At 40.2% G+C, this 26061-nt stretch overlaps 1 protein-coding gene across 1 annotated transcript in view; it reads left to right on the top strand.

Moving 5' to 3' along the window:
* Positions 1 to 25463, top strand: part of LOC106946347 (neuronal migration protein doublecortin) — a 29292-nt gene extending 3829 nt beyond the window's left edge. Inside the window, exons 2-7 of the mRNA XM_015030623.1 lie at positions 4811 to 5229; positions 8814 to 9154; positions 18515 to 18617; positions 21652 to 21741; positions 23765 to 23862; positions 24102 to 25463. Of these exons, the coding sequence (XP_014886109.1) occupies positions 4866 to 5229; positions 8814 to 9154; positions 18515 to 18617; positions 21652 to 21741; positions 23765 to 23862; positions 24102 to 24158 (1053 nt within the window). The 5' untranslated portion in view covers positions 4811 to 4865 and the 3' untranslated portion in view covers positions 24159 to 25463. The remainder of the gene's footprint in view (positions 1 to 4810; positions 5230 to 8813; positions 9155 to 18514; positions 18618 to 21651; positions 21742 to 23764; positions 23863 to 24101) is intronic.
* The last annotated feature ends 598 nt before the right edge of the window (positions 25464 to 26061 follow it).

Consider the following 26061-nt stretch of genomic DNA (forward strand, 5'->3'; position numbering starts at 1 on the left):
AAATAGTTGGTAAGTTTCTGAGTTTTTACAGTGGAGTAATACTTCAAAATATTTTTAATAAAATAAAAAAAAAAAAAAAAAAAAAAAGGGGGGGGGGGGAGGGGACAGAGATTTATTTCACTTTATTAAACTGTGTAATTGAATTATTTGTCTTTTAATGGTGATCATGTAGTTTAAGATGAAGAAAATCAGATTTTTCTTTCCTCTGAGAGGAGGATGCACTGGGTGAACCTGAGCCGGCTGCTGCAGCAGCAGCAGTGATGGTGATGTCACTCTGAAGCCAGGCTCCCTCCTTCAGACAATGGCCTGTCCTGGTTGAGTCTCCACTGGGGAAGGGTCACTGTTGGCCCTGCCTATTAGTGCAGCAGATGGCCCCGAAACCTGGCCTTTGTCAGCTGAGGAGCATCCCCTTTCCCAGAGGTCCCACCCCTGTCACAGCGGTCCTGTCATAAAAGAGGCTAGTCAGCAAGTCAGCCATGTGGTTAGCATGACTGGAGCGACCCTGCCACATGGTGACTGCATTTGTTCTTCTGAAAGTCCGAGGAGTGCTGAGGTGTTAAACGGAGACGGATTACAGTCAGAGCCGGCAAAAGATTATTTAGGACCCTGAGCAGAATTTGACATGGAACCCCCTGTTGCACCGCATGTGGTTTTTGTGAATTGCTTTTCTAACATCTAACATTTGGTTTGGTATTGTTCAGAATTTAAACCAAAAAAATATTTGCCAATTTACTCATGTTTTTGAAAATGTTCTTATTCATTTAGTGGCTAACTTTTTTTTAGTCTTTTATCTTCAGTCATGTCAATCATCTCTTTTTTTAGTACAGTGCACTTTATAAATTTTACTTTTCAAGTTTATCTTTACAAAGAGTAAAATCAATGACAACAGCTACAATATTTTAAAGTAGATTGAAAGATATTTTTTTTTTTTGAAAATTCAGGGCTTTTTTTTTTTAAAATCTTCCATCAGTTTTAAAATTCTTTGTAAGATCTTTCTGAGGTAGAGATGATCAAATGTAATCCAGACTCCTTTAATAAAAATGGTAAACTGGCCCTTTAATTTAGAACAGAATTAAATGCTGTGATCATAAAACTATATTTTCTCACAGGGCACCAATTCCCCATCGATCGCACAGAAGAGTGAAATTGACAAATGACTTTTCTTTGTAACAAACTCAAAAATGTTTCAAAATTATAAGCATGAAAAAAGCCAATTTAAGAGGATTATAGGTGTCTGGCATAAGGTTTCGTCTCGACAAATATCACTACAAAATTGAAGTTTTACAGTTTTCAGTGGATGAACTCACAGGCTCACAGGGCCCCCTGTTGGCCTGGAGGCCCCAAGTTGCAGCATTTCTTCAATCTTTTGTCAGCTTTGGTTATGGTTAATACATCTTTGATTTAGTATTTGTCAACAACAAATTAAGAAGATTTAGAAAAGAACAAATGAGTAAATTTTTTTTTCCAAAAAATAAAAAAAAAGTGTGATAATTTTTAGAATAGTGAAGACACATTTGTGTTTTAATAATTTTGTGTGAAAAACTGCAGAAGGAACATGGACTAAAGCTTTACAATGTTTCATGTTTAGTTTTGACTTGCTCATCTGGTAAAACTCAACTCTGAAACAAATGGGAACCTAAAAAGAAAAAAAAAACACATTTTAAATCTTTCTTCAAAATACAGATCTATTCACATGCAAAACTGAGCGTTTGGTGTTTTGGTTCACCGAAGACAACATGCTAAAGTTAACGAAAGCCAGTTTTTTGACTTCATATTGCTTCCTGTCAGGTTCTGTTGGGTCATAATGACCTGTAAGAGATGCATGAGAGATTGCATTTCTAAAGTTAATCCCGGCTTAAAGGTTTTAAAAAGAAAAATAAACAGAAGCAGATGAAATCGGTGAGGCGCATCGTTCATCTTTGCGCAGCCAACTTCCTCCTTGATGTGGTGGTAAGAGGGGGGCTGTGGGTGTTCATGGGTGTGCACCATTGTTTGATCATGTAAACGTGAATTCAAAGAAGAAGTTACTTTTTTTGTTAGGAAATCTCTCGCATTTAGAGATTTTGTTTTAGAAAGGCTTTCCCTGGCTGCTGCACAGGGGGATTATTGTTTTACTGCTTTAACAGGTGTTACAGGTTCTTAAGAGAGTTAGTTCTGGCTTTTTATGACTGGGATCATGTAGCATAGTGTTGCAAAGAAAAATCTCTTAATGCCACAGTTTGTGCTCTTAAATATTTGATACAGCTTGGAGATTCCAGGTGTGTGTGTGTGTGTGTGTGCGTGGGTGTGAGCGCGCGGACACGTGTGTATGGTGAGCCGTAACTGATATGCAATATCCATCTGGGTATCTTAAAAGGAGGCACACTGAATTGGTGATCATATCTTGTTAAAACACATTTTAGCAGTTTAGAAACCCTCAAATGAAGTAATTTCTGGATTTTGTTCTCTGAACATCCCTTTTTTGTGCGTGTTTATTATAAGTCTGATGGCGATGGGCTTTTAATTCCCGTTGAAATTTTTAGCAGATTTGAGCAGTGAGAGACGGGTTGGGATGTCCTGGTCCTTGTTGATCGGTTTCAGGTGTTTCCCTGCTTGTCCACGCTTGATTTAAAGGGTTCTGCAGAAATGTGTGCACACAGTGGAGCCAGTCTAAGCATCAGACAGGACGGGCTCTCATCACGTCAATCGATGCTTGTTCTACCAGCCAGAAGGAAGCATGACCGCTCTGATCATTGACTGATGTGTACAGAGTTTGTTTGCCAGCAGGATCTAAAGGATTATAGTGTCAAATAAAAATTATGGTCTAAATAATGAAAATCTGTGACTCTGCAGAGTATGCTTATTAGGTGGGAGATTGCATCTTGCTGTTTATATTTTGATGCTTCTTGTTAGTTTTTGGTGTGGTGAGCTTGAATTGCTGTCATTGAAGGAGAGAAAATAATTCAGTTATTTACTGCATCTAGAACATGTAAAACACAGAACCTTAAGATATGTAACACCATCATTTGGGGGGGGGAAATGAACCAGCCTGCTGTAACTTGGCCATCCTCACAGAATCTATCTAGTACTGAATATTTTCTGGTCTTTTTGGAAAAAGCTGACACGGCAAACCGTAAAAGTAAAATACGATTTTAAGCCACATGTGTAAAATTTGCTTTATGCTCATTTTACTTGGTTCAACTATAAAATCTTTCATTTTAATGTTTGTATGCCCTGTTAGAAAAGTTATATAAAACACAGGTGTAGTTGGCAAAAGCTCCACAGACAGGAGTTGAATAAAACGGATGACAACCTGTTATAATCTGTAAATGTTTTCACTGATTATAGTTTTCTTTTTTAATCATCCTTATCATAGGATCTTTGCTTGAGTGAGACATTTATTTGGATAAAGATGTTTGTCATTTAAGAGGCTTAATTATGTTTCATATTTATTGTTCTGGCATCAAACACTTGTATAAATCAGTGGTGTAACTCAGCCTGTGTTAAATTTCAATAAATGTACTTGCAGTGTGATGTATCACATTTTACCGTCTTCTGTAAAAGTGTCAGCTCATTTGAAAATTAATGACGGCAATGAATCTGCAGGGGAGCTGAAGTTCATAAAAGGTTTCTTAACATTAAGTGTCAGGAAGAAAAAAAAAAAACTTCTGGTTGTATTTAACATTTTATGATTTAACAAATGTTTTCAGTTGATGAAAAGAACATGATGGCCAGTTTTAGCACCAAGACTTTTTCACCACAAAGTTAAGTTTGCAGATTAGACTTTGCTGAAACATGTGAGGCCTGAAGGTGATCAAAAAGCTCACAAAGCTGAAAATGCACCAGTCAGGATTTCGGAGCCCAATTCAGGACCACAGTGTTTGTATTTTTACATTTAATTATTCATTTTCTTCAGTTTAAGAGGTACAAGAAGATGTGAGCGAGACACAAATGTTTTTTTTTCTATCCTTGCTGTTATTTATGGTTATCAATGATGTTGTGTTAGGGGTCCATTTTTTTTTTTTTTCAAAACGATGGCAAAATGTTTAGAATTGACATTTAAAATTGTGTTTTTTAGCACTTTATTTTAGGCCTCGGTGTGTTTTTCCTACTATGAAACACTTCTAAATCCAGGATGTTTCATAGAAGAGTTTGGGAGATCAAAAGGTTAAAATGAATCAACTTTGCTGTTTTCTGTTCAGCCTTCCTGTTATCAGCTGGAATCTCGCTCTCTTAATGGTCTGCAGGCATGAATTGATGTAATGGAAAATGGTTTCCTTTAAATGATTTGTCTTTTCGTTTCATTTTAAACACTGAAAAGCCTTCATACCTCAGTATGAATGTTGACAGCATTGTTCCAGTTTGTAATCTGAATTATTTCCTCAGATTAATCTTTTTGTTTTGTTAGTTTGGTGTTAAAAGAACTAAAAGACATACTCTTCCACTGTGCCGCTGTTTTTCTTAAGATGGCATTTTTGTCCTTCTTGAAGATTGTCATGGAAGAATCTTTTTACTAGGAGTAATTTCAGAAATCCATGTCCATCCTTGTAACTTTTTATTGACTTCTTGCTGCCATCAAATGTAAGACGAAGCCACAAGAGTCATTTAAAGTTAATCATGCGAACAGGAAACGGTTCGACCACATGATCTCTTGAAGTGGTTCGGTTCAGTTACTAGCAGGACTTTCATTCTCGTACATGAAACCAATTTGCTCCTGCTTCAAGACTAATGATCTATACCAGCCCTTTACAAATGCCCACAGTGATTAAGATACCAACAATATTCTATGAATGGATCTTATTGTGATAATTTGTTGTCTTCGGGTCTCCAGGACTGATTCCCCTCCGCCCCCCAACATCACATCATCCACGACCACCGCCGCCATCATGGAGCTGGACTTCGGGCATTTTGACGAGAGAGACAAGACGTCCCGCAACCCGCGGAGTGGGAGGATGAACGGACTGCCCAGCCCCACGCACAGCGCCCACTGCAGCTTCTACCGCACACGCACCCTGCAGGCTCTCACCAACGAGAAGAAGGCCAAGAAAGTGCGCTTCTACCGCAACGGGGACAGATACTTCAAGGGCATTGTGTACGCCGTGGCCAACGACCGGTTTCGCACCTTCGATTCTCTTCTGGCCGACCTTACGCGCTCCCTCTCTGACCACATCAATTTGCCGCAGGGGGTTCGTTTCATCTTCACTATTGATGGATCGCGCAAGATCGCGTCTCTGGACGAGCTGGAGGAAGGTATGTTTATTCTTAGCTTAACGCAATGAGAAATTTATATCACTTTGTCTGTTTTGGTTGTAATTTGGTACCCAGCAGTTCTATTTTCAGAGGGGTTTTTATGATTTTTAGCTGATTTAATTGTGTAATTCACCGTAGTGTATGGGCATAACCATAGAAGAGGAATATGGGACAGGAAAGCTGGTGAGAGTTTACTGGAGCAAGGATGGAGCGACATACAGGGCAGAACTGAAAGAAAACCTGCTAAGAGCATGAAAGGCGTGAGAGAGGGCCGACAAAGGCTTTGTGCGTTAAAATGGACTAGTCAAAGCAAAGTCCAGAAGAATATCGAAATGGTGTGACCTGCTGTTCAGATATTCTCTGAGTTTGAGCTATTTTGGAAAGAAAAGGGGCAAAAAAAAAAATCCCCCAGATGTTTACTTTTTAAAAACTTAGAACAAAATAACGCATCCATTTCTGCTTCATAAATATCCACTACAAGTTTGGTTTTTATACGACTTTCTAATGCATTGAAACGACTTTAAATGCATTTCAAGCTCAATGCTTCTGCAAGGTGAGAAACCAAGAAATGTGTAGTGACGAATGTTAGTCGTGTTTTCCATCCATTCTAAACTTTAAATCTACAGGCTTGCATTCTTGTGGCCTGTGACATCAGTTTGAATGTTGGTGACTCGCAGATTCTTTAACAATGAAACTGCTGACTGGAGCCTGACTGCTTTGCACATGAGCATAAACAAATACAACTTCAACAGCATCGGCTGCCAGACGCAAAGTTTATCATCTGTTTAACTGAATTATGTTTATTTTTTTCCAAGAAGAAACTGATTTTATTTCTAATATGTTTTATACTTTACATCATGTGACTTTTCTAAAAGTAGGAGCTGAATTTGGTTTAGTTTATTCAAAATGAGGCGGTCGTGTTGAGCGGCTTACAGTTTGCTGCATGTGTGGCTCGTCTGCAGCGCGTCGGCTGGAGGGGCCATTTCATTGTGCTTCCTCTTTGTAGGATATAATTAATTACTCGGCCTCCTCTGCACAGAGTAATCTAGTTTTCTGCTCTTTGTCTTAGCTTGAGTTTCCCCACGTATAATGTAATTGATTCCTAATTGATTCCTTCCTAATTGGTTTCCCTTTTTTCCTGCATCATTGTCCTACTGAAATATTTTTTTGCGTAAAGATACCAGATGGAACTGTAAGAAATTTTTTTTCCATCTGATCATTAAATGCTGCTTGCTTGAAATTTGTGTAATTAAACAAAGTGATTTATGTGCACTTCTGGATTTTTGTGTGGCGATGTTGTGATAAGAAATTTGTGGGCGTCTGTTTTTTACTTTGACCAGTTAGTCTTGGTTTTTATTCTTTAGAGCTGTAATAAAACATAAGAACAGCATTCAAATATTTTTTTTATTTACATTAGCAGCTCAGTTATTGCCACACAGTGTGAGAGATTATTTAGACAGGCAACATTATCATGGAGGGGACATTTTAGACTTGCTTTACCAGCTTTTACTGGCATTGTGTGCACTGGTAGCGTTTCTAAAACTGCATCCTGAGATCACTGATCCTTGGTTTAACTAAGAGATTTCAAACAGGCTGCTAATAAATCCAAATCCAAGATATTGCAAGACAAATTGAGAGCTCATAAAGGTAAAATAGAGAAACTTTGCTGTAATGCCTTTAGCCTTTCTGTTTTCCGCTGAAAGTCTTGATCTCTAGTGAACCACAGACATGATTTGACATAAAAAATAGTTTCCTTTCTGAATGCTTTTTAATATGTTCCCATTGATTCTGAAATGGGAAAGTCTTCATTCAGTGATGGCATTTTTAGTGAGTCTGAATATTTTTGTTTTGCTCTTTCACTGTCGGGTTGAGCGGTGAATCTGCTGAGTGTTTGCATGAGACGATCTTTATCGCTTTGCTTGTTCTCTACGATGTATTTTTGCAACACTGACTTGCTTTTATTTCTAGTGACAGATGAATGATTGGAAACATGTCTGTAACAGTGAGCAGCTGTTAGTTTAGGTTATTTGATATAATCAAGACTCCAAAAAGCTCCCATTCGTCTCACATTTCAGTGTCACTGAACTGGATCAAACTCAACAAAGAGATCATTCCAGTTTTGAAAGTGTGAATGCAGAAAGCAGGCTTTTATTTACATCCTGACCAGTTACTAGCTGTCTAGTCTGACTTGAGGTTTATATTTGGCTCCAAAAGTATTTCACATGCACAGCGAGGGCAGATGGGGCCAAAAATAAGATTCTGCCAACTAAAACAAGCTTTTAGTAGTTGCTGCTGTGAATTGCAGGTGCAATTGAAATCTCAAACAAATCCGTTGTTCAAAACATGAAAGCTTGAAACCCAAGAAGTTATTTCAGTAATATGTGCTTCAACATGATGAATATCGACTTCCGCAGTTTCTGTAAATGAAGTCCGAGCAGGAAGCAGGAAATTTTTTGTCGTGTTGCTGCACATCTGAATTTAGGTGAGCCAAATATGCATATGGAAAATTGATTATATTTCAAGCTGCTGAGGTCTCAAGTACTGAACATTTGTTTAGATTTAGGTGGAGTCCCTTCCTATGAGGAAAGATTAAATAAAAGTGATGCGGAGTTTTCAAAGCGTGACAAAAATGGAAACGAGTAGTAAAGCTGTGGGAGAGTTTCACATTGGCTCACCTACACGGCGTAGGGAAATGAATCCTTCATCTGATTAAAAAATGCCATCATGTCGATTTATCTGAATAACCAAATTGTATTAAATATAAACCTTTGCTCTTAAAAAAAATTAAAGGAAAGCAGGAATTAAATTGTTTTGGGAATAAAACTTCCTGCTTTAAAAAAATAATTCATGAACAAACACAGTTTCTGTGGTATTCATTTGTAAATCCCTTAAAATAAATCCACACTGGGCAACAACAACCTAGAATATTAGAAATATATTTAACCTTTTAACTCAACTACATCTATATAATGGTGGAATAAAAATCTAAAAGATTTGTTTTAATGAAGTAGTCGGGCAATTTTCAATGCTTCTCCAGCAAGTCACATCGATGCACTACAGACGATTAGTATAGAAAAGTTCCTAGAAAATGAAAGTATAAATTTAAAAAAGTGACTAAAGTAAAGAGTAAAGATCTTGTTTTTAAATAGTTTGCTTGGAGTTTACAGATTAAGATTTTGCTACTGGAAAAGATTTTTAAAAGGCTTTTTACTAATTTTTTTATTTGGGTGTTCATGTATAACATTCTTACTGTGTAAGAATGTTATACATTCTTACACAGTAAGAATTTTATATTGCCTTAAAAGTTGATGCACCAGTATGAGTTTTGTGATGACAAATCATAAAACTCCTATTGGTCCCTCCTTATTGCTATGAAATCAGAATAGAAATCAACATAGTTGAGGACTGAAAAAGGAAACCCTGATTTACTGCACAAAAAAAAAAGGTTTCTTTAAAATGAAATGGATGCAGATTTATTAAATGATGTAATTCCTCCTGGATGGCTCATTGGCTTCTCAGGTGTCAAATAGCTGAGCAAACCTCAATACACTAACCCAATATTCTCCTTTCCTTTCCCTCGCCAGGCGAAAGCTACGTTTGCGCATCCGAGAACTTCTACAAGAAAGTCGATTACACAAAGAACGTCAATCCCAACTGGTCTGTGAACGTCAAGGCCTCCGCCAGCCAGAAGAACATGCAGTCCCTGGCTGCCAAGGCCGCCGGCGATCCCAGAGAGGGCAAAGACTTTGTCCGGCCGAAGCTGGTCACGGTGATGCGCAGCGGCGTGAAGCCCCGCAAGGCCGTCCGCGTCCTCCTCAACAAGAAGACCGCGCACTCCTTCGAGCAGGTGCTGACCGACATCACGGAGGCCATCAAGCTTGAAAGCGGAGTGGTGAAGAGGATCTACACGCTGGATGGCAAGCAGGTGCGTCACGCCTTCAGCAGGGGCTGCTTGCTTATTCAGAGAAATGGTTTGCATCGTGCTCTTTTCCCTGCAAATCTGAGCTGATTGGGAAGCGAGATTAAAGTCGGGGGGGAGAAACTGCCACCTCCTAAAATTCAAATGCGAGAATCTGCAGAGGCGTTCGTCGCTGATGAGGAATGGAGCTGCTATGGTGCAGTATGTAAACAAAGGGAAATGTGTGGTCAGAGCTGGGGACAGTTTACCTTTCATTCACCTGCATTCAGCCAGGCACAGACAGGTGTAGAGATTAAAGGGCTCCATAGGACGGGCAGACTGTTTGCTCATAACCTCGGTCAATATTGACCCGGTGACTACATGAGAATGCAGAGTGCTGATGAGAGCAACCTTTGTGAGCTTTACATCCCTTTGTCTGCAGTTTTTGTTCTGACTTTTGGTTTCTAGCCGTTTCCTCTCCTGTCTTGTGGTTCAGGACATCATCAGGTCTTTTGTTCTGGTTTCATTTTAGGCCATCTGTCATTGAAGGTCCTGGGGTGTTCTGTCATCTTCCCACAGCAGCAGCGTACAAAAGACCAAGCCTTTCATTGTTGTCTCAGCATATTGTCCCCACTGTCCCTTTATACGTGTGCATGGAAATGCACATGCTGACCTACTGAAAGGAAGTAAGGAGAGACTACAAAATGGGCCAACATTTTGGAGTTAAAGGGTCTTGTATAAAAAGTCCTGTGAACTCTTTAACATTTTGTCACATCACAGCCATGAGCCGCACTGTTTTACTGGGAGTTTAAGCAATAGATCAGCACAAAGTGTTTCATTCCTCTGTGTTCAAAAGCCGCTCAACTGGAAACAATATTTCACTGGTGTGTAGTTTAATAAAACCAACCTTGGAGAACAAGTGAAAAGGTTTGGGGGGGAAAAGTTCTGAGAAGCTTTGAATATCCCACAGATCCACTTAACGATCACTAAAGTGACAAAGCTGGTGAGAGCTGATGGGAAAGCAACTACAGTGAAATGCAGGACAACACTGAGGCTGCAGAAGACTTCAGGCATTCAAAGATGGAAACAGATGCTTTACATTATCAGGTTAAGCTAAAAATTCAAATGTGTCGTTTGATTAATCAGAAGGATTAGAATAATTTACATTTTTCTAAAAAGAAAACGAAGTCTGTTCTGGTTTTGAATAAAATATGAAAAATATTGGCATGCACAGGAAGTGCACAGCTTCTGAATGTTTTGATGCGATTGTGAGGCTGAGAGAGCTACACCCTTACTGAACAATAATAACACAGTTTCTTATGTAGCATTTAATCTGCTGAATGTTTATTGGCTTGAAGTTGCCAGAAACAAAATGCGGGTCAGATTTTCCCACCAGTTTTAACCAGATCTGGCTGAAGGTTGTGGAAAGTCCTTCTAGATGTTGAACTCATCAGGTACAGTGGGTGTCAGGGAAATGGTAAGGTTAGGTGATTTCATGTGTGTTGCACATTTTTAGCAACAAGGCAATTCAAAGTGCTATAGAAGGAAATGCAAACCAAATAAGAAACCAAAGGAAAGGGCAAAAATAATAATAATAAAGTATAACTCTAAGTTTAAGAATAAGTAGTCTGTGATTTATAAACCAGTAGGTGTTTCTCTGGATTCTTGTTGCTCTAAAGTAATGATCAGTTTCTCTAGATGAGCTAATAGGAGTTTTTTGGATTCTAATTTTTTTCTAATTCCTGAATATATAAACTAGATGCTCCTGTTGTAAGTATAAGTACTCCATAGTTTATAAGCCAGAAATTGTCAAAACGTTGGTCTTACTGCTTCTATGTGAACTAGGAACACTAGCAGAATGCAATAAATGTGTTTATTTCATAGTTTTACATTAAATCTTTGTTTTAGGACTAACTAGATGAATCAAATATTCTCCAATCTGCTGTGAAGTTCTACAAATGAGCTGAGACAGAGATGAGGTGGATGTGAACATCTGCTGCTCTGATGCAGCTACATGATCTTCTGCAGCTTTACTTTAGGTTGGATCACGTTTTGGTTGCTGCGCTGCTGTCCTTTTTCCTCCTTCCTTTTGAATTAAAGCCAGAAACACGTGTTCAGGAGCAGGGGAGGCGTTGTGAAATGATAGATGGGAGGGATTTGATTTTAATGCTCTCTCCCAGGGGTGCAGTCTGGCTGCATGAGGCCTTGCAGTGGCTTTCTTTGGAGATCCTAATTACTTCCTGTCATCGGATGGTAATTCCTGGTCATGCATTTTTGATAATGTGATGCCACTTTGAATTAAGCATATTGATTATGATGTCACGTTATTGGCGTCCGTCAGAGTCGCTCCCAGTCGATGTTTGGTTTGACTTCAGGATTCGTCGGGTGCAGAAATGAAGGAATGTTGTGCCGGTTTTCGCAGCGCCTTTTGTCTGCAGAGCCACACTGCAGCTGCTGTGTGGTGAAGGTGATATGGTGGAGAGCTCAAATTGATACAGTGCTCACCCCTCCCTAACTCTGCGCCGATCCTCCTCTTTTTTTTTTTTTTTCTCCCCTCCGTTTGGTTGCTAGGAGACCACATCCCAGGCACAAAGAGAGACCCAGCTGGTGTGGACCGGTCTGTCGGATCCCACATCCTGCAGCGGGTGGGAGAGCTTCATCGCCATCAATGCGAGTCTTTGGCGTTTTAAAAGAAAGGAGGAGGAAAAACGTGTGTAATGTTTACCTGCATACATTCCATCAGTTGAGGCTTGAATTTGTGATACGAGCGCTGAAGGTTTTTTTTTTTTTTTTTTTTAAAGTGTCCAAGAATGCACTTCTACTTGCATTCCTGCGATAGCGACTCATCATGAATGGCGTTCCTCTTTTTCCTTGTGTTGTGTGGACTGCCAGCCCTCCTTTCTCTGCCAGAGTTGAGGACAAAATCATTGCCATTTTCCTCTCAAATGTCGGTGCTTCTTTGCTCAATCAACTCAATAGAGGGAAGGGTGGGGCCGCTAGATTCAGGGAGCAATTTGGGATCATTTTATTTTCACTGATGGGGCATAATTACTCAGGCTCTTAAAAAAAAAAAAAAGTGCAAAAATCTGCTCCTCCTGCAGCTAAAGGCCACCTATTAAATTGCAGGGAGCCATTTTATATTCATTCCTCATCAATGAATGCATCTGGAGTGGTACGAAAATGGGAACAACGTGAAAGAAAGTGGGGAAACAAAATGCTCCAGTAGATTTAAACTCTAATCATTTCAAACCAGGTTTAGAAGTTGAGCTTTTTGGTAAGAAAAAACAGAATTTGAGAAGTGTCATGTAAGCACAAACTCTGTCAGACAATAAAGGATTTGCAAAATTTCAGTGTTGATTAGATTGGTGCAAAAATTTTTTTTTAGTAGCTGCAGATTCTTTCAGGGCTTTTAGTGTCTTTAATGCATCCGCTAACAGACGAGAAAAGCCATCTTTCCCCCCTGTTATCAGGGCTCTCGCAGTCTGCCTGCCTCTCACTGTGCTGTGGAAGCGGTTGTCATGGCAATGAGCTTCCCCGTGATGGATTCAGCTTGTGACAATGGCTGTGATACGCTGAGTGGGCTCTTTACATAGTCTTACCTGCCCTGCCCCCCTTAATCTGTCAGGAGCCCGCTACCTCCACGTCTTACTCACTCGCCCACCCACGAACGAACGGAGGCGACGTGGAAAGAGACGGGTGTGGTTCCCCCCCGCTGGAGTCCTGAAGCTTTCCCCACGCAGGCCTGTCCAGCAGCTCTGATTTCCTCCATGAACATCAACAAGTGAGCATAACCTGGAGCGAAGAGGAAGAGGAGGAAGCTCGATTTAATAAAGCTGAGGCCACATCAGTCAGCCAAATGGCTGCTTCCCTGGGGCTGGGGCGGGGTGGCCTGTAACCAGCATCGGGCACCAGCTGTGCACCATGACTGTGCAGATAACCCGCCTCCCTGTAAGTGGCTCATCTGTGCTCCAAATGCATCTGGAACAAACCTACTGAAATGCTGTGCTGCTGCTTGGGGGTCAAGTAGAGGTCAGAGATCTGGTCCAGATTAATCTCATCAGCGGTTTCCATCAAAAGATGCCAATCAGAATGTGTTCAGTTGTCCCCTACTTTGATTTTGATAAACTGGATTGACAAAAGAGCCGGTGCAGTCTGTAAAGTCCTGAAAATTATTTAAAAAAAGTCTGGAAGAATATTCAACTCTGCATGTTTTGTTTTGTTTTTGTTTATGCCCAGGTAATGAATTAAAAATAAGGTCCATCCCCTTCACACTCCTTTTATCGCTTCTTCAAACATAAGTTGGTTATGCCAAGATGGCAAAACGGACAATTATTTATCACTTTTCTGATTCACCTTGGATTTTCATGAAATGAAAATGACAAAAGAAGCATCCGTATAAAATGCTGCCATTCGCTGTTCGATGTGGGTTTTATGGAGGCACAACTGGAAGGAAGCAACTCTTCAAAGTCCCGAGGAGGAAGTTGCTCTTGTTGGATGAGACCAAAACGGAGCATGGTATCCCGAACACGCCATCCGTATGGTGAAACATGGTGATGCGATTGCCTTTTCTTCATCCAACAAAGGTACTGGGGTTTGAAGGTACTTGGTCCAGCCTGACGGCAACCCGATGCATCCAGTCAGAGCTACAATGGAGGAACGGTGCAGACCAGGGTTTCTCTAATCTGATGTCCTCTAGGTGTGTCACTGGTCCAACACACCTGGATCAAATGGCTGAATTACATCCTCAGTTTATTCAGGGTCTCCTGATTCCTGATCATTCCCTGATCATTTGACTCAAGGCTGTCATTACAGTCAAATGTTGTTTCATGGGGAATCAAAGCCTCCATTTTGTTTTTCTTGTATATGTAAAAGGGAAAAAAAGAAATGATTTTCTTTCCTATTAAAACAATGTTCTACTTTCAGCCCATAGTTTGTAACCGTGATGTGACATTTGAGGAACTGTAAGGAGCAGCATGTTTGTAATTTATTTGATTTATAGTCCATCCTGTGTGGTTTGAAACCAGACAAGTGTAAAATCAATTAGATAAACTGTGCTGGTTAACAATTTGCTGACTCATTGGGGCATTAGGGGGAAGTCCATCACTCAGATGTTAAATGGCTGCATGGAGATCAATTGATATGGCTGGAGATGAGATCTAATCATCTCAGTATTTTGTTTGGGGTGTGCGTCCTAAAAGGATGATCAGAAGTATTAATCAGCTGTTGGAAGCAAAAGTGCCATTAAAGTCACAGGTTTCCACATTAGATGTCTTATTGATGCCATTTATTCATGTGCAACAAACAAAAATGCACTTATACTTCCTGCATGTCGTTTGAAATGGCAACAAATCTTTAATTCGCTCAGGATCAGTTTCATCGTCTCGGCAACCTTTAGCCGAATAAAGGTTGAATAATTCAGTAACGGTAGGCGGATCGCTGCGCGTCTGATGGAGGGGCTGCTGGTTTTCATTGGGTCATGTGGTTCTGACAGCTGGTGAGGCTCAGATTAAGGATGGGCTCGGTGAGACGGAGGGTGGAGGGCACCCAGAGTCTGGACAGAGCCAGGAAAAAATTAAATCCCAAACCCCCTGCCTTAGACAAACACACCGGTGGGGTTAACGGATATGTTGACACTAATGTGTGCATCGTCTGTGTAACCTACTGGTGGATATGGTTGACAATATTCATCTTAAGAGAGGACGCTTCTTAAATTAGACCAACATTTTCCACATGGTATTTCCTGTCGCGTGTCGGGTTCTGGCAATGTCTCCCAATCACATTCAAAACAGGTTTAACTATGCTTGCAAATTGTAGTTAAAAATAACCTGCATTTCTTGAATGTTGCATGGACTAGAGTAGTGTCTTCTTCTAATTTAACTTACGGGAGCACTTTATTTGAAGAGGTGTGCATAAGACTGGCATGACTGTCATAAACATGACATTACACTGTCAAGAACATGAAGGAGTCTTTAAGAATGTCTGACTGTCATTTGGTAAATAATGACTCTAGTAATGCAAAGTTGCATTAAAAGTGTAATTTACTTCACGACAACAGTCATAAACATTCATAGACTCCTTATTGTTTATGACGGTCTCGTGTCAGTCTTGCGCTCCCCTTCAAATAAAGTGTTTGCTCAGAATTGACTTTAAAAAATGTATTTCTCCTGCTATGATTTAATGTGGGACAGTTTACTGAAGTGATGCACCTTGTTGTAAAATATCTTAATCATATTACAAGTAGACAAAACTCTAAAGATTATAAACTGCAGCAGCCAACATAGTCTCTCTTTATTGGAATAGTGAAGGGGGGGAAAATGTTTCTTTGGAAAATTCATGACTAGAGCCAAAAATCAAACCCCTTTAACACACGAGTTCATCTATGGTCTGACCTACAGTCACAATATTTTAACCTCAACTGGAAGTATGACAACATCTGAAACTATAGATTTGATACTTGATTAGCAGAAAACGGTCACTGGTTGGTTGGATGACTGGATGGTTTCTTGTAGCCTTTAATTTATGTATTTGGCTAAAACCCTGTGATATGAAAGGCTCTGTGACTGTAATCTGTTTTGTTTCTGTTGGAGCTATAATGCAGGTAATTTGTAAACGTTTTGGCATTGAGGTTCCTTTCTGCAACGTTTCAAACATTGAACAAAAACTCATTTTGAAGCTGCAATTACAGTTTGGAAAGTTGGTTTATGAACAATCCTGATTTAAAAAAAAAGTGCTGGCGTTGCAATGGAAATTATTTGTACAATTGGTTTCTACAAACTTTATTTCTTTCTAACTTCCTGCTAAGACGTCTGAATGTCGGTTCCTGGGTTTTGGTTCCAACGTATGAACCAAATTCAAGGCGGGATGTTTATGCTGAAGATTAAACGGATTGGTGAACAACTTAAACTTCGTTTGAGTGGAGATTTAGTTAATGAAGACGGTGCATGTTTGGATTAGATCTCGATCCTTTTAATCAGCTCTATTGTTAAAACTATTAAAACGAGCTGCTGTCTGCCGTCCGGCCCGTTTCCTTCTCCTCCCCTTCGCCCCTGGGAGGGGGAGAGCTCTTCTTCATGCCTCCATTTTAGGACGACCAGGTGTTTCTGTTGCCACACGATGCTAACCCCATCGCTGGTAACCTGCATCTAATCTCCTCACACTGAAATCACTGGATAACACTAATGTGTTGCCTGTGATTTGGGGTTGGCAGAAAACCCAATTATCGTTTGATCCCTGGAGTCAAAGCAGCGTCTCGGTCTCCCAGCGTGGATCTGTATCCGGGGAGTTTATTGTGGGGGTGGGGAGTTTTTTTTTTTTTTTTTTGTACAGCTGTTAAATGCCACGCCAACAAGTCACCACCGCCACCACACACTTTTAGCTTGTCTTGCAGGACTGAGATTCAACATGGCAGCTGGTGGGGTGGAGTGCTCTCAAATTATCTGTAGCTCATAGTTTAGGTCCGCATCACAAAGGGAAACCATCTCGACTGGGCCTGGCATCCACTCAGACTCGTAGCCGTGATTCAGTTACATTATCGCTGCTCAATATGTCTTTATCTCGTAAGTTGGTATTTCAACAGGTATTGAATATCGACAGAGATGCTCCAGTGAGAATAAAGCAGCTTTTCGATTGAACGGCTCCAACAGGCATGTTGGGCTGTATAATGGAGAGTGGAGGAGAAGGTGTGGCCCACAGACATCTGTCCACTAAGGAGGCCATATTGTTTCAGCAGCTGCTGATTGAATAGACCCAGGGGAAGGAAGCAGAGGCATTTAAACATTATAGAAAAGGTGAAGCCTTATCAGCTTTGTTTGTTTTTTTTGTGTGTGTTTTGTGTTCATGTTTTGTTACATGAACAGATTGCGGCTAACGGCATGAAATACAATGAGAACTGAAGCTTCTGCTCACAGGTTTTTACTTGAATATTTTCACATGGATGGACACTTTTTGTATTTTTACAATTTAAATTTATTGCAACATAATTAAATCCCACAATATAAAATCTATATTTTTCATAAAAATAAGATTTTGTGATGAAATGTTCTTAGATAAATGTAAACAAACATTTGGGATTAATTATTTCAAATTTTATGACTGATAATTTATTGTACATGTTGATGTTGGACGTATAAATTTAAATATTTTATTGATACTACTGTTGGGGCTCTACTGATCAAGTTTTCAGCATCATCCGAGGAATAAGACAAGTTCTCCATCCCTGTTATCTTTAGCAATTCAATTCCAATTCATTTTAACAGAGGAAATGGCTCTGGATATTATATAATGAGAACAAATTTGCATGTTTTGACCAAACATTTATTTTTGCTTCATAAATTGTTTTCTATCAAAATCTTTTTCAAACTATATTTCCAGAAAGGAATTTTTCCAAATGTTTTACAAAGTTTTTTTGCTTTTTTCCCCTCAAGGCAAAGTTTCACAGTTCACATTTATGAATCTCGAGTTTAGCAGCATATTCTGTTTGAAAATGTTTGCAAATTTAAATGTAATCCTGAACATACACTGTTAAAAGTTGCTGAAGGAATATCTTTAACCCTATTAAATGCATAATTATGAATATTTGAGTTGACTCGAAGCTGGAGCTCATTTAGCCAGAAGGATGCAGTCGTCTGCTTTGTGATTATTGCCGATTGTTTCAAAAGGCAGTATGGATGTTGACTTAAAATATATCCAATAAAAACTCTGATTTTTGGGATTATCATTATGGTATTGTGAGAAATTGACATGTATTGTGGTGTTTAGGTTTGTCAATGCGTCTTTTGTTTTGATTTTCTTTTTGATGGTTTCCAAGACGCCCATCTAATGTCTTATCTTGTTCCTGATTTCATTCCACTTGAGCTATCCAAAGCCTTCATGAGCCACGTTTCTATCAGCATTTTTTAACATGAATTTTGAAGTGTTGCATTTGAAAGGTTGACGGAAACGGCAAAATTCAAAATAACCTAAAAAAAAAGGCAAAACAAAAAAAAAAAGGATTTTAACACACTTGCGTAGTTTTTGGCTTTTCTGACGGAGTTAATGCAGTAAAAGGGAGATGAAAACGCATTTGCTGAATAAATTTGATGTAGGAAACTCTTTCATACTTTGACGGTTCTGTTCTAGAGGCACAAAACTTGGACAAATGTATAAGTCTAAACCTTTCAACCCGGAGGGGACGACTCTCCATTTTTCTGATCTGTGATCTGTACTAGTTGCAACCTTTGCATCTCGTTTATCAAAGCTATTTGTAGCATTAACGTCTGAAATTATCCCGCTCTGTAGCGGGATAATTGTTTCCATCTACTGGTTAGAAACCAGTAGATGGAAACAAACCTAATTTGCATTTATTTTCCTCATTTCTTGTTTCTCAACTACCGTTTCCTCCCTTCAAAGGTTACCTGCCTTCAAGACTTCTTTGGTGATGATGATGTCTTCATTGCATGTGGACCAGAGAAATTTCGCTACGCACAGGACGACTTCTCGCTGGATGAGAACGGTGAGCCTTAGTCCAACAGGGATGTCGTTTATAATGCACTTTATTACCAACGTTATTCACTTAACACACCATAACATATGGATTATGTGTGCCATGACAGACATAATCCATAAAGTTTAATATTAACTCACTCTTTGAAGCTGAAAAAAATCTCCAACTCTTCTAGGAATGTTTCCCACAAGGTTTGAGTATGCTAACAGAAATCTTTTATTATTCTTCATAACAAGTCCCATAGGGTACTGCAATAAACTATATTATTGTTTTAAGACTTTTTAAGGAATAATAATTGCATAATAAATCAAGAACACGTTCTCAAACACCAATAAACTTTAAATTCAAATGAACATTTAACCCTGGAACTGAAAGCTATTTTAAATATCCCAGATAATTAAAACAAAACAGCAGAAATTACAAAATGAATTATGAAGTCTCTGTGAACAAAATTGACGCACAAGACTGAAGACTTTTGTCGTCCAGTTTTTGGTAGCTAAAGAGAAAACAATAAATCATGCAAATGGAAATGATTGAATTTTTTAATGCAATTAATTGATCGCTTATTGCAACAGGCCTAATCGTGTCACATCACCAGACCTGAATTTGATAAACTGCTGTTGGCAAACCATTTTCTGCCCGTCTACAGCTTGGATGTATTATCTGAAAATCTGAATTAAATCATTTCGGTGATTGATTGAATACTTTTGGCAGTATAGACCAGGTTCAGACGGTTGCATCAATCTTTTTCTCTCCCAACAGAAATAAATTCGGCGTTGGCATGAAGTAAACAACAATCGATGCAGTAAATCGAGTTGGGGAAGATATCAAACGCGCTCAGAAGTATATTGGTCAGCTCAGTGAGGTTTATAAGCTAATGCCTTGGTCAGCGTGGTCGCTGATATTCAAAGCTAGGTGAGCGAAAAATGAGGGATACTGACGAAGAGGCAGAGAAAGATGGAGCTGAAGCAGAGCTTTATCAGCAGCGAGCAGCTTGGAGGGAAGCGGGCAGAAGTCAGAGAGCAATTAATCTGTCCAGTGACGGGTTTAGGCCAGCTGATCTGTCGGTGCCGATACCGCTGTGAAGTCGAGGAGAGGAAAAGGTAAAGCCAGTCGTCTTGCTGAGTGTCTCGCCTCCCTCCAGACCTGAAAGATCTATTTTTAAAGTCCCTGTTCTACATAAACTCCCCTCCTGGAAACATGCGGTCTCTTCCTCCGAACACAGTGGTGCTGCAGAGCTGACTTCTTGTTATGTTTTCCTCCATCCCTTCGCTTTGCCATGGAGATTCCAGTAATGATCTGTGTCCTTAATGTTCTACAAACTCCCCCGTGGACCCGAGCTAAATTGTTTCATTTAGTCTCTAACCTTAGGCCAATGCTGCAGAAAATGAATGAGGGTCTGCAGCATGCCGACATCACCGAGTCGGCCTCAGAGGAGCCAGGCGGGATGGGGGGGGGGGTTGTCTGCTGTGTATCACGTGGACATTAAGTCTGCAGACATCATAAATCTTCCACACGAAGACAAATGAAAATGCTTACATTCTCTGCATTAAAGGAGTCTAGGTTCTTGTCTGAGGAAAACCTGGAATGATTTTTTTTTTGTTTTGTTTTCTGACTTTTTAATGTCAAAAATAAACCCACACCTCGCATTTAGTGGGGTAGAGCAGAACGTATTTGCACCCCGTTCACTTTTGTACCTCACAAACTAATTAAAAGTTGATTCTTACAAAAAGAAAATCCATGCAGATTAGCTCATAAGTGAAAACGTGTTTCCATCTTCATTTGGTTTACATTTACATTTCTGATTGTAAATCAAAAGTGCAACAGCAACAGGCAGATGTGCGTCCAGTTGTTGTTCACAAGTGAACTCGGGTGAATCTCATCAATGAAACGTTCAGTTGATTGCGTGTAATTTAGAATGAAACGAAGCACTCCACTCTGTATTGGCGCAGAAACCAAAAGTTCTCAGCTCTGAAGAAGATCAAGCAGTTTTCTTCACTATTCAAACACATTGTTTAAAAGAAACATTAAACATTAAATGCAAACGTAATTTCAAATTTAATTTTCTTCAAATCTAATCTTCGTGATCAGTGACCAGCTCATCGGTACCTCAGTCTTTGATTAAAAGCTGCTTTTAACAAGCATGTTTAGAACCATCAGTTTTAGCATATTTTAGATTCTCATGTAGTTTTTTGAGTTGATGAGCAGAAGTTGAATTTTACCTCCACTTGTTCAGTTCTGGTCCAGTGATCCGAGAGGTCAAGGTTCAAACTTAATCAGCTCAAATATATTTTGATGCAATATCAGAAATTTAAATTCAAACAAACCTTTCATAATGAGGTGAACAATGAAACCAAAATACAACTTTGTGACCTTAACCCCAAACGCCATCGTTACTGTGAAGCATAGTGGTGGCAGTGTCATGCTGTGGGGATGTTTTTCTATGACAAGATTTAAAATCTATTTGAGTAATTTTGTAACAAAAAAGTGAGGCAGTGCGAATAATTTCTGGTGGAGCCGTTTATGCAGCTGCAGCATTTGCAGAACCAGGAATGTGATCCGACTCTGGGCTATTTTGGGAGACAGACTGCCAGTCTGAAGTACTGTCAAAGGAGCGCTGGTGACACACTTGCCAAACAATAGCGCACCAGTTTTTACGTCTGTATCCAGCAGCGTGTGAAGGTGAAGAGAAAGAAGACGGATATGGTGCGATCCCAGGAGATGGAGGGAGGACAGAACGTATAATTAGCATCAGAGGAGGGAAGGAGCGCAGAGGAGGGGGAGGGAAGGAGGAGAGGAGAGAGACTGACGGTATAAACAGAATGGAAGATGCTCTGAGGGAGGAGCAGGAATGTCTGCAGCCTGTCTGCTCTGATTATTACACTGACCCAGAATACCAAAATGTACAAAAAAAAAATCCTGGAATGTATTCTGCTTTTTACATATCTGAGGGACGACGCTACGATCCGACACCCTGACCAATCTTCAACCTCAGTCATTCAGTTTTTATTAGTTTTGATTTTCCTTTTCATCTGTCCCGTAGAATGCCGGCTGATGAAGGGGGCCAAGGCCCAGCGCGGTTCCGTAAAGAGTCCCGGTCCGATCAAGCGCTGCAAATCTCCTGCTGACTCCAGTGAGTAACCGCCACCCGACGCCGACGCCGCCTTTCCTGACCGCGCCCCGCAATGAGCGCAGTCGAAGATCGGCAGGAAAACAATGAGGCAGCCTGCGGTGTTGTAAATGAACTAACATAACAACATGTGACAGCAGAGGGATTTAACTGACCTCTGACCTTATTCCAAGAGGCGTGGTGAGCATGTCAGATCAATAATGTATGAGGGAAAGGTGGCTTGCATCCAATGAGCAAATATCCGAGATGATTGGGTTTTAATGCATTTGTTGTGCTTGAAGATAAGTCTTCCTTTATCTGCAGGAAGGGAATCAGGCTCGACTGATGGATTAAACTACAGGATCAAAAAATCTGCTCCTTTATCTTGGATCGCAGGACTGGATTTAAAAAAAAACGTCCAGTTTAAATCCAGCCTTTGCTTATAAGTAATAATCTAGGATTTAGTATAATTGTGTTTAACATGCTCCTATTGAATAAGAGAGGGAAAAAGCATGAATAAATCAAGAAAAGTAAACAAAGACAACATGAACAGCTGTCAGCTGTTTGTTGGACAGACGGGTTAATATTTAATAGTGTCCACTGAAACCCCGGGCGACTGGCTTATTAATTGTTTATTAGCATTTATTGTGAAAAAGGGCCTTGATAAAACAGGATTGTGCATCTGTCTGAAGACATCAACATCTTTCTGTTGGGATAAATAAATAAAAAGTACAGCAGTGGTCAGAACTGAACGTACGCTTTATATTTATCATTCAAAATTTACCCGATTTATATTGACTTTCAACTTGGAACAGATTTTTTATTTTTTTTATTTTTTTTTGGAATGACTTTAAGAAAATTTTTGCTAAATGTTCAGAAATTCTTGAAAACTGGAGGATCTCTTTTTTTTTTTTTGACTCGGACGTGGATTGTCTCCTTTACCCATTCTTAAACCAGTTTCATGTTTAACTTCACAGTCCTGTTGGAAGACCAATCCCTGTCCTAGAGCCAACATCTGGTTCAAAGTTATGGATTTGAAGGTTGTCATCCTTTATCATCCCAACCATTTTATGGAGTATATTGACAACTATATAGAGATTCTCCTCGTCATTCTCTGTGTTTAATGACTGTAAAACCTTCACACATGGATAATTTGGGTAGATTTGGAAAGCTTTAGCCTCACTGAATCCTCGGTTGTTCTTGAACCGTTTCTTGCTATCTCAGGGTAAAAATTTAGTTCGGAAACGACAAAAAAATGATCCCAAACGCACATCAGGCTGGTTTTGTAAAACGTTTTAAGTCTAACATTAGTGATTTGTCATAGAATTTCTCTATGCACATTTAGAAGCGTATGGCTGTGAAACCTCTCCGTTTCAAAATTCTGTGAGCCTTACAAATATTAAAATGTAAAGTCAAACTTTATTTGCCTTTGTGGAGAAAACATTACTGTGTCTCCTCTGCAGGCGACTGTCTGGTCACTCTCTTGGCTTTTTGTCCCGTCTCTGTGGGAGAGCTGCCCATCTCTCGCAAACCAATTTTTAGGTTTTCCGAGGTAGAAGGGCTTTTGGAGCGAGTTTAACTTTTTACTTGCCCACTCTCCGTGTAGCCGAGCGTTTAAATGAAGCCAACGGGGGGGGAAAAAGGAGCTTTATCCACTGTTTGTTTTCAACTCCATGGCTCAGACTCAAGCTGGCCATCTGCTTCGGCCTTTTCATCTCTTACAGACAAAACTCTTTTAAGGCACTTACAACACACAGCTACATCACCTCACACCACTCTCAGATCTAAACAGAGGTTCCTAGCAACGATTCAGGACACAGACTGCGAGAGTAAAATGTCGCCAAACTAAAGCGGCGGACTCGTCAGGCTCCCGGCGGGCCTTTAGACGAGAGCCAGGGGAGCCTATCGTTCAGCGCTGACTTTTATGGAGAGCAATGGAAAAAAAAGCGGTTTGGATTGGTCTTGCACGCTATCTAATCCACAGTTCTCTCTTTTTTTTGCCCCCCTCCCCGTCTTTTCTTTCTGTCTGCTCCGTCGGATCCCTCAGCCAATGGGACCGGCTCCAGCAGCCAAATCTCCACCCCGATATCCAAGCATTCCCCCACCTCCACCCCCACCAGTCCGGGCCTGAACAACAAGCAGAAGGTAACGAAACCTTTCCAGTTTTAATCAGACTTTATATGAAAGACCAACACAGAGTGCTGTAGTGCATTTATGTGAAGAGGAAGGAGAATCACACATTTTTAATGATGAAATGACATTTAAGTTTGTGATTTCTGACAAAATGTGAGACTTTATTTCTTTTTTTGAAGAAGCTCCATCTTTTTATTTGCCGACGTCTCGACGCCGAGCTCACAGGTAACCATGCTGCGCTCTGCTTCCAGGATCTCTACCTGCCCTTATCTCTGGAAGATGAGGACTCTCTGGGCGAATCGATGTAACTTCCTTCCTGCAGCCAGCCTTCGTTTTGGCCTGAAACACAGAAGTTTTACACGTCTGCTGCTTTCCACCTTCACTCACAGTGCCACCAGTCGAAGAGAACCGCTCTTTGTCTCTTTCTCTCTCTCTCCCTCCCTCTCTCTCTCTTTTCTGGGCCTTTGACACCATTTGCTGCTTGAGAATAACAACCGGTTGTTGAACTCAGTCTCGTCGGTTCACTAATGTTCAGACACGATGACCACTTGTTTGCCGTTTTGGATTTTCATCAGAATAAGTTATTTTAGAGATGTCCACCAGGGGTACACATTTTTAAATTTCCACTCAAGCAGCAAATGGGGGAATTTTCAGCCACACGTTGAACGACTTTTTTTTTATCCACTTTACATTTTTGTGACTGTCCTCCTGTCCCTCCGTCCAACTGTTGAAGGTGTGAATGTTACTGGTTCCTTGTCTGAGGAGGAGGGTCTGTTAATGAGGGTCTTTCTAAACCTGCTGTAAATACTGTGTACAGCCATCCGTCCACCATAACCTCTCTGCTCAGTGTCTGTTGCTGTGCTTCCATTTTGTCACTACGATGTTCAACCTTCACTCGACATGTAACAGGGTCACGGGGTCAAAGTAGACGAAAGAAATCAAGTGGTGATGGTTTGGGTTGTTGGGATTAGAGGGATTATCCGTCAGAAATGTTTTAAAGTAAATAAAGTATAATTTCAGAAAGCGGTAAGCACTGAGGCTTCATACAGTGTGCAATAGAAATTTATTGGCATGAATTTTGCCCAGTCGGACCGAACGGGAAGATGTAAAGGCGTCGTCTCCTACATCTCAAAATGTTCATGCTTCATCTGCTTTGACCTTTAGATGGTAGGCTATAAGTGGTTCGTACCCTCCGTGTTTTTCACAAGATGCAGTGCATGATATTGTATGAAACATTTAAGTTTAAAAAGCTGATTTCTTTGTTTTTTTTGAAGGACCTAATGGTACATAAAAACAACCAAAGCAAAATCAAGTAGGCCCAGAATGCAGCTTTTATATCCTGAGCTGATTAATTCCCGTTTAAGCCACTTTATCGCCTCCTTTTTGGTTTGACCGCAACTTCTGGTGATTATTAACAATAAATGGTGTCCGGTAGAAATATTAAAACTTAGACTTTTTCCACTTTTTGTCATGTTGCAGCCACAAACTTGAATAATACGTCTTTTGGAACCAATGACAGGTTTTCTGCCCTCCATTAAGTCCATCCATCCCCACACCCTGATGCTGCCGCTACCATGTTTGATGGTGGTGGTGCCTTCACAGACCGGCTGGGTTAAAACAGATTAAATTACTCATGGTTAGACTCTAGTTTACTAATTGGATCACACTTCGAAGCACCTGATTGCACTGTTTATTTAGTAGCATCACTGTACACGTTCACGCCGCACTTTTAAGATTTTAGTTTGTAAAAATGTTAAATATCGGCTTGAAACTTGCGGTTTATAGTTTCCTTTCGCTTCACAAATATGCGGCGCGACTTTGTCTTGGCCCAACAGAAAGAAAGTATCAGTTTTGTGGTTGCTGCGTGTCAGAATGCAGGAAAGTTTGAGCATCAGAACCGCTTTCGACTGGCACCAAACCCGGTGGGGGCGGGGGGAATAAATCTCAAAGCCAAAGTGTTGTTTTGACCAAGAACAAACAAAACAGGAGGAAATGTAAAGTTTTGATGGTAGTGAAATACTCTGGAGCGAGCACACATGGAGCTGATGCATGTCGCATTGAAATAATAAATCATCTTCATCTAAGGCAGGTCGTTGCATTACGGCGCTAAAGCAGTAGTGGGATTTCTCCTCTTTTTGCATGGCTCGGCATAGTTCAGGGATCGTGGGAGGGTGGTGAAAATATGCTTGTCTAAATTTCATGTGTGGGCTT

This window comes from Poecilia latipinna, unplaced genomic scaffold, assembly GCF_001443285.1.
Source record: "Poecilia latipinna isolate Pla-1442-1.1 unplaced genomic scaffold, P_latipinna-1.0 Scaffold187, whole genome shotgun sequence".
Classification (NCBI taxonomy): domain Eukaryota; kingdom Metazoa; phylum Chordata; class Actinopteri; order Cyprinodontiformes; family Poeciliidae; genus Poecilia; species Poecilia latipinna.